General features: G+C 32.0%; 2 protein-coding genes and 1 long non-coding RNA gene across 6 annotated transcripts; 2 read left to right on the forward strand and 1 right to left on the reverse strand.

Annotated features, from left to right (window-relative positions):
* The first annotated feature begins 327 nt into the window (after positions 1-327).
* Positions 328-2,529, forward strand: LOC120281039. The gene is made up of 5 exons (XM_039287983.1): positions 328-332; positions 485-715; positions 1,986-2,118; positions 2,210-2,290; positions 2,389-2,529. The coding sequence occupies exons 1-4, from the start codon at positions 328-330 to the stop codon at positions 2,264-2,266; spliced, it is 426 nt and encodes a 141-aa protein (XP_039143917.1). The 3' UTR covers positions 2,267-2,290; positions 2,389-2,529.
* LOC120280843 lies at positions 2,125-4,302 on the reverse strand. 2 transcript variants are annotated; one of them, XM_039287798.1, is made up of 8 exons: positions 3,787-4,302; positions 3,536-3,702; positions 3,318-3,420; positions 3,132-3,248; positions 2,879-3,049; positions 2,620-2,743; positions 2,343-2,519; positions 2,125-2,258 (listed from the first exon to the last, which is right to left on the reverse strand). In XM_039287798.1, exons 1-7 carry the CDS (start codon positions 4,087-4,089, stop codon positions 2,398-2,400), a joined length of 1,107 nt encoding a protein of 368 aa, XP_039143732.1. In that variant the 5' UTR covers positions 4,090-4,302; the 3' UTR covers positions 2,125-2,258; positions 2,343-2,397. The 2 variants fall into 2 exon arrangements, with proteins under 2 accessions (XP_039143732.1, XP_039143731.1); XM_039287797.1 differs by having other exon boundaries at positions 2,620-2,758.
* Positions 2,842-3,896, forward strand: LOC120280844. 3 transcript variants are annotated; one of them, XR_005542413.1, is made up of 4 exons: positions 2,842-2,922; positions 3,008-3,075; positions 3,150-3,371; positions 3,579-3,668. It is a non-coding gene; the product is annotated as an uncharacterized LOC120280844 (long non-coding RNA). The 3 variants fall into 3 exon arrangements; XR_005542414.1 differs by lacking the exon at positions 2,842-2,922 and adding an exon at positions 3,765-3,896; XR_005542412.1 differs by lacking the exon at positions 2,842-2,922 and having other exon boundaries at positions 2,950-3,075; positions 3,168-3,371.
* Positions 4,303-8,659: the final 4,357 nt, after the last annotated feature.

Here is an 8,659-nt window from a genome sequence, read left to right on the forward strand (position 1 = left end):
AATACATGTCGTTTTAAGAAAAAAAAATTTATTTCAAAATAGTTATTGTTTTACGATATCAAAGCAATATTTATTTATTTATTTATTTATTTTCAATTTTACCTATCTTCAATTTCCTAAGTTATATAAATGAAAAGAGTAATATTTATATTTTTAAAAAAATACATTGTTTTAAAAAATGAATAGTTTAATAATTTGATTGTTTTTTATGTTAAAGTTTATATAATTTAATGTTATTCTTAATTCTTGTGTGACATCTTTAAAAACATTTATTTAGGAATAGAGGGAGTATATATTTAAAAGCATTTTAACATTGTTTTTATGTCTATGTGGTATTAAAAGAAAATATATGAGGCTATAAAAATTTGATAATTTTTATTTAAAAAATCAAATATAAAGAAATTTTAAATTGGATAAATTTATGAAAAAACCCCTATTATTATTATTATTATTATTATTATTTATTTATTTTTCTTTTTTGAAGTCATGGCCTCTTGCTATTTTGGCGAGCTTTGAGCTCAGAGCGGAGAAGACTAAGAGAGATGGCGGCGGCGGCGGCGGCGACGTTCCGGTGGGTGCTCCAGCTGCACAGGGACGTGCCGAGGGCCGCTCGCTTCTATTCCGAGGGCCTCGATTTCACCGTCAATGTCTGCACTCTACGATGGGCCGAGCTCCAATCCGGTCCGCTCAAGCTCGCTCTCATGCATTCCTCTAGGTTTTCTCTTTTAATCCTTGCATTTCATTAGTTTCGAACAAATCGATAGCTTGAATTGCTATTTTAGCAAATTGGATCAAACTCCTTTGTTTTGCAACCTTAGGATTCATGAGTTGTTGTGATTGACCTTGATATGATTTCCAATTTCTTTTCATAGTATTGATTATGTTTTTTTTTATTAATTTACCGCATTGTTTGTGCTATTAGCGTAAGATTTTGGGTCAGAATCTGTTCAATTTAGTTCAAAATTTGGTTTTTGTGTGCAAGATTGCCCTTTTTTAGGGTTAATGAGATGTTTATAAAGCTGGATTTATATATATATATATATTTTTTTGTATTAAATTTTAGCTTTAATGGAGGCCTAAAATTGTGATTGTATTACGCTTGAAAATTTTTGTGGCTTGAGAAACTATAAAACGGAAGCTAAGACCCAAATGCAGTAGATAGAGTATAATTATTCTACTCCCTTTATTCCGTTCGAGTTTTCATGCTCTTTTGTTGTTTTGGCCCAAAGAAAGCTCCTTTTTTGCCATAGCACATTTGATAATTTTTTCACATACGTGTACCATCAATTGCATGTCATTTGTTACTAGTTTTGACAACACTACTGCTCTATAAAATAATAAAATGTATACTGTGGTGATTTATGATGCACTACGCAGGTGTTTTTTGCTTTTTGCTATTATGATCACTAAAGATCATGACATTAAACAATCATCTTTCAGCAATGATCTTCAGTACTCTGTTTTGATTTTGGCATGAAGTGCACTTGTCTATGGGTTCAAAATCGAACATTTCTAATTATTATGTTTGTGTTCTGGTGCTGTTTCCTATGCTAGTGTTTGCCCTTGAAGCCTCATTATTTATCCTGCATGAATTGATTTTGCTTCTGATTTACTCATTACTTTTTCATGAGTGGTTTCATGAGGACCTTTACTTTTTACATGTCATAATCTTGAATGGCCTTGATTGGGTCAGTAAAGAGAATTGATAAGTATTGCTGTAGCAATTGTTTCTGTAATTTCGGAAGCACCCTCCTCTCTCAAATTCTCAGCCATGTTATAGACATGCTTGTAATTCTACAGGAAGATCATTGAAACTTTTCATTTCCTTTTTGAAATTGTCCATTTCTGCTGCCCATGGAACTCAGACAAAAGATTGTATTAGTTAATAGTTACTAGTTATGATGTTCCTTATGTTCAATATTTTCCTCAAGATACAGAATGACCATATATATGAACTTGAACTTCTTGAAATCTTTTGTTGACAGTGACATTGTCTCTCAGAAGGGTTATTCTTCTATGTTATCATTCACTGTGACCGACATAAACAGCTCAGTAACAAAATTGATGGCATTAGGAGCTGAACTTGATGGACCTATTAAATATGAAATTCACGGCAAGGTAATAGTGACATTTATGCACTGTAAGGGAACTTCAAAAAAAGAGGTTACATCTAATATGCCGTGCTCACATGAGATAACTGAGTATGCAGGTTGCTGCATTGCGTTGCATTGATGGGCACATGTTGGGCCTCCATGAGCCTGCATGATGGAGCTGTTTCAAGTCTTGAAAGGTGCAAACTGGAATAGAATTAATGATTCAGTTATCAATGATAAATATCTTACCAGCAAATTTAGTCAGTCTGTTCCTGAATGTGAGTTTATTTCCTAGGATCTTCCTTTACTTTCTGACAATGGGGAAAGCACAAATGACTTCTCCTTTTTTTGGGTTGCCTTCATGTATGGACAGTACTTGTTGATCTAAATCAATCAGCACAGTGCAAAGCGTATGCAGCATTGGACCTATAAATTTTAGCAATCTGTGAGTGATAAATAAGTAGAGCAAGTATTGGATGTGGTGTTGAGTTGATGAACTAACATTTCAAAGGCCAGAGTTAAGTACCTGTCATGTAGATGGGGCATTTTTCATCTGCGGAATCTCCGAGAACTGATAATATTTCGGCTTTAGACTTTGCTGAAAGTTGAGCTGCTCGTCTTTGTCTGCTTAGAGAACTCTCATTTGGTACCTTCATTGGAGAAGCCTTTCCAATTTATAAATATGTGAAAGTTGATTTTGTATTTTTTACTTTCAATTATCAATAAAAATTTTCTGCTTATATTTGGAGTATGAATTCATATTCTTTCACGGTCCTTTGCCTCACCTGCTGCACTTGAAGGTGGAGATACATGTTTGCATGGAAGAAAGGTGTTGCCCCCACTTCATGGACTGAAATCCTATTTCCTGATGCAGTTTCTACATTCAATATTTTGCGGTTTCTCACATCCACCAGGTTGTAGCTGTGTCCAACGGAAGCATTTGCTGAGCGGATTCTCTACAAGAACATGCTTGGTGTCTTCAGTAAGTCTCCCTGCTCATAATGTTTTAGACATGAGAATTACATACAACTCACTTACAATTAATGCATCGTCAAGTCCTGCTGCTTCTAATAGATCTCGTGATATGAAGTTCCTGCCAATTCCTCCAGCCATGATCTCTGTCTCTGCTGGGGGTACTGCATTAAGCGTGAATGCCTGGAGAAGTATCAGTTATATCTACTCAAGAATCTCGTGGTTAGCTACCCTTGAGAACTTTCATGTTACCAGTCCATTTCTGTTGAAGCCAAAAGCACAACTTGGGAGTTCACCAGCATAAGTGTAAGCAGTAAAAGATAGTCCATTTGGTAATACCACCCTCACCAAATAGCTGCAATTTAGGGAAAAGAACAAGAAACAAACATAACAAGGCTTGTTAGTTAGCATTGTAACTACTTCATGCCTTATTTACCTAGTTAATGGTTGAGAAGTTTTTGAATTGTTACGTATGACCAACTAAAGCCACATTTGCATCTTCATTATGTGCAGCAACAGCCAGGGAATCATTCACAACAAGAACATCAGAACAGTCTTCTCCACCGACCGCCTCTCGTGGCCCTCCTTGCATTTGAACAAATGGTAACAATTCCTTTCTGAAGTTCACCAATTTAATCTGCTCGTAGCCATTGCATTATCTGTTACTATAACATGATAGACAAACCATGGATAGAACAGAAACCGAAATGCAGATCTTTACTTCGAGAAACGGTACCCCACTGCCTTCAGCCATGCCAAGCATTTCATCCCAGTACCTTGGGTAGGCTTGTTTATTGTTAATAGAGAGTGCTTCAAGAAGTTCTCTTCCCGGTGGTGTTTGCGCGAAGGGAAGGAGCTGCTCTTGCAGGATGACGTCTCGTGCCGCCCTGCTTCTAATTAAACTGGAGAATCTCTGGCCTATGAGGAAGCCCATTCGGTAACCGTCTTCGCATGGTGCAATGTCGAACACTTCTGGCATCTCCAAGATTGAACCATCCAACCACAAAGATAGCAGCAAAGTCATTCACTCATCATAAACCAACCATAACCTTATCTTCAGCAGTGTTCGTGTATGTTATGCATTACCACAACTTTTACTATCTTTTGTCAGGATTCTTTTTCTTAGCATTTTGAATTTCCGAACTCACAAGTTTGATGTTTAGCTGAATAGCTTCTGATTTCAATGGTCAATGTAGTCTTGAAATTCTTTTAAATGGTTGATGATGATGAGTTTATGTATTTAGTGATTTTTAACAAGTTGTCTGAGATTAATTACAAACTGAATAGTGGAATTTCTCAGTATTATTTAATCATGGCAATTCAGCATACCATCCTTAATTTCTTGAATAAATTAATAATGTTTTTTTAATTAATAAGAGAATATTTTCTATTTTAATGAAAAGGTGTGTTTTCTTTGACATGTTATACTGTTTAAAAAAAATCTTACTGCTTTACTTTGATCTAGTCTATAATGTTTTTTTTATTTCTATTAACAAAAAACCCAATTATAAAACCAAGAGTGATGCAAAATAATAAGTATATAATAAAACTAAAAGATAAAATTTCCTTACTTGAATAAGAAATTAGCACACTTCTAGAATGTCTGCAAGCGAAATCAAGATGGTTTATAAACTATAGGTTTTCATTTCAATTTTTTTTTCTAAGTGCAATATAATACTTGTTTTTTCAAGATAAGTGTTTCCATTTTTGAAAAAGCTGATAAAAGTTATAATTTGGAATTTTAATCCTAGAATCCTTTGATTATCTTTTTAGTTTGTAATTGTTCAATGCTTTCTCCTTAAAATTATCAAATCAACTGATTTATTTTTTAAGAAATTTGAGAGAAATAGCCCCTTAAAATGGAGCCTATATACTATTAAAGCCCTTCCAAGTTCCAAGATGCTGAAACCAAGTTATGAGGAAAAATATAAGGTAACATTAGGGTTAGGGTTTATTAGGCTTGGGTAAGTTGAATGAAAAATCTGGCACTTCTCATAAAAGTTCAATCAAACTTAAAACAGTACATCCAAGCTAACCAAATCATCTCTTCTTTTCTCTCTTTTTTTTTAAAAATAATTTTTAGAGTAAAAACATAAAAAATAAAAACTAAATAATGAAGTACTTTGAATTGTCTGCAAGACGTGGTCCTCTTGAACAGTCTGATGATGCCTTTCCAAGCTTTGAACAGCCCTGAAGATACATAGAAACACTAAATAAAACTACATCTAATTATAACTCACAATCTAAATGTTATATATATATATATATATATATATATAAGTTAAAAATAACATACAAGAACACACTCTTGATTCTTTGATTTCTATAACCACCTTCAATTACTACATTACTTTTACATTGATCACTGATCATATGCTTCATATATCATGAAGTTTAATATTTCTCCATTGATCAAGTGGAAGCACTAGAGAAAGAGAAGAGTTAATTATATATATATAAATATATAGATAATAAAAGATGAACAGATCCATTGGTAATGAGTCAGTGCTCTCTCAGTCAGACCTTGGAAGTTGGAACTTGTCATAAACTTAAAGAGAACACCTCCCAAGAAGTGGTTGTTGAAGACTGAGTTGTAACCTCTTTGTTTGCACTGATTCATCACTTCATACACAATGAAAATAACAAGATACAAAAGAGATAAAGTGAGAGTGCACTTGAATGTTCAGTGGATATTAAGCACTCCACTCTCAACATGAGAACATATACTTGTTTTCATTCACTCATATTGTAAGTAAGAAAGTCTGTGTTGAGATTATAATGGATTTCAGTTTGATATGTTGCATGCTGATTATGTGAATGAAAGTTTGTGTGATATGTTGCAAGCAGAAGCAGTACTGTATGTATTATGTGAAAAAAAAGGAAGAAGCATTTATTTTTAATAGAACTAGCTACTGATTAAAGGAAGTTAAACATGAAACCCTAATAGTCAACAGAAGTGTAAATGTTTAGCATGTTTTGCTGAAACTGGAGAGATTCAGGTTTATAACCCTGCTGCATGCTTTCATATATATATATATATGTGTGTGTGTGTGTGTGTGTGTATGTATGTGGGATAATAAGGAAAAAAGGAAACAACTTACTTAACCAAAAAAGAAAAAACAAGGTCATTAAAAACACAAAAGAAACACTAGAAACAAAGAAGAAAGAAATTATTATGTTTTTGGTTCCTAAAACTTGCTATTAAAAAGGAAACAAAAAGAAACCCTAAAGGCAGATGCAAATATAAAGCATACTATGCTTATGAAACTATAAAACTCTGTCAAAAGATTTAGGTTCACTGTGCTACTATACATGATGCCCTCACAAACATCTTCACAATAAAAAACAAAAAGGAAAACCATTAATAGCACAAGTTAAGAAACAAGTTCAATAAATCAAAACCAAAGAACAAGAAGAAACAAGAAACAACCCTAGCTTTTTAAAAGAAAGAAGAAAAAGTCTCTCTTAGAACTCATTTGACATATATATATATAGAAGAAAGAAGATGATGAATAATATTAAAACCAAAACATCAAGGAAACAGAAAGAAATAAGAAAACCCTAAAACGTTAAGAGGTGTGTGTGTTTGCATGAGAGTATATAAGATACAAGGGAGCTCCCTTCAGTCCAAGAAAAGGAAGCAAAGGATCAAAGTTATCTCCCGCATCATTCACTCATTTACCAAGCACTTAGAACACTCCTTTTTGATGCTTGGCATTTGGATGAATGAGTCGGCAGGTAATTAAACCCTAATGCTCCCCATGAGTGGACTGAAGGAAGCTCTCTTTGCAAACTTAAAAGCTCAACCAAATCATCAACAAAACACTTGTATATCATGAAAACAAAAGTCACAAAAAGAGTATTTATGATTAACACTTAGTGCAAGAGAGAAGCATGGAAGCATTTTGGAGGTTGTGGAACTTACAAGGAAATGGTAGTGAGATGAAGGGCCTCTTATAAAGCAATTCAGCAAGAGAACCAATAACTACAAACAGCCAAGAGTCTTGCATTTCATTTTTAATAAAGTCTCTGTTTTTAAGTCCCAAAAATATTGAGTATTAATTATATATATTTATTCTCATCCTCAAATTTCTTTTAAATTGAATAAACCATGACTTAATGAAAAACAGACATAAATACAAGATAACTCATAAATTGATCCAAAATTTAAATGACAAAAAATAAAAATTATAATATAAATTTTTCTAATTGATCAACTAGCAGTCAATGCTAGTATTATAAAAAATTATTCGACATGAGTGGTGACACCCAGGAGATAACAGTTATGAAAAATCATCCCGCCCTAGATGACTCATCCTCAAAAAAAAATTTTAAAAAAATTTATTTTGATTCTTAAAGTAAATGAATTTATAAAACTTCAAGTTTAATATGCATTGAACTATTTATTTATGCTCTCTACATTTTAATTATATGTGGTAAACAAATAATATATGATGAATTAAATATTTTTTTATCAACAACTAGCTATGTGAAAAATAATAATAATAATTCTAATTTTTTATTTTGTTATGTTATTAAATGATTACATGATATTTATATATCACATTATCTGGTTACATACTTAGGAAAATGAATATTACTATTATAAATTACATAGTGTTTTAACTGTTTTTTTTTTTTTTACTTTCAATTCTATTATTTAAGAACAATAACGAAAGAGCTTAAAATTATTTTCTGATAAATTAAAACCTTTATGATAACTAAGATATGTTCACGTATATATTGTGTGCTAGATTGAGAGTGAATTTGAAATGAGATGGAATACGTGTGATGTTTATGAAGGTACATTGAAAAGACATGGAGCAAGGTGCTGAAGAGAATATTTGTGATTCCCCATAATAACAATAATAATAATAATAATGAGAAATAAAACAAAAAACTTAAAATGAAAGGAAGATAAAGTGGCTTCTCTGGTCTAGTCTCCCAAGATATTATTGCTAGATATGATTTGCACTACCCATCACCCTTTGCTCCTTTGTCCTCTACCATCCTTGTCTCTTTTTACCCACATTTTTATTATTTTTTTATTTTATTAAGCTTAATTTAAATTATTTCTTTGAATAAATAAATGATTAATGAGTCAAATTAATTCTCACAACATTTTTTTAAAATTAATTATAGATTTTGTAATTTAGTAATGATTTCAATATATTAAATTGCTTTTTTTATAAATACAAGAAGCGTTGCAAAAGACGTGAGTACGGGCTAGAAATTGTACATGTAATTTATACATCCTCGCTGCACAAGATTCAAATTGCAAGCACAAACCCATAATAAGAGACCCGTTATCACTATTGTATCTAGCAAAATTTAAATTTAGAATTTTTTGAATATTTCACACCAACAACTTCAATGCTATTTGGGCTAGCTATGAACCTTTTAATTTGGCTTAAAACCAAATTATGATATTGTAAAACTTTAAATAAATTATGCTTTTATTTATGACATATAAGATGTGACGCAAATAACATATCATGCTTATTTCATAAAATGATATATATATATATATATATAATCCAATCAAACATTTCTTTTTTTTTTTTTTTAATTCAATCATCAATTATCAATCAATT

The sequence above is a fragment of the Dioscorea cayenensis genome, chromosome 17, assembly GCF_009730915.1.
Source record: "Dioscorea cayenensis subsp. rotundata cultivar TDr96_F1 chromosome 17, TDr96_F1_v2_PseudoChromosome.rev07_lg8_w22 25.fasta, whole genome shotgun sequence".
Lineage (NCBI taxonomy): Eukaryota > Viridiplantae > Streptophyta > Magnoliopsida > Dioscoreales > Dioscoreaceae > Dioscorea > Dioscorea cayenensis.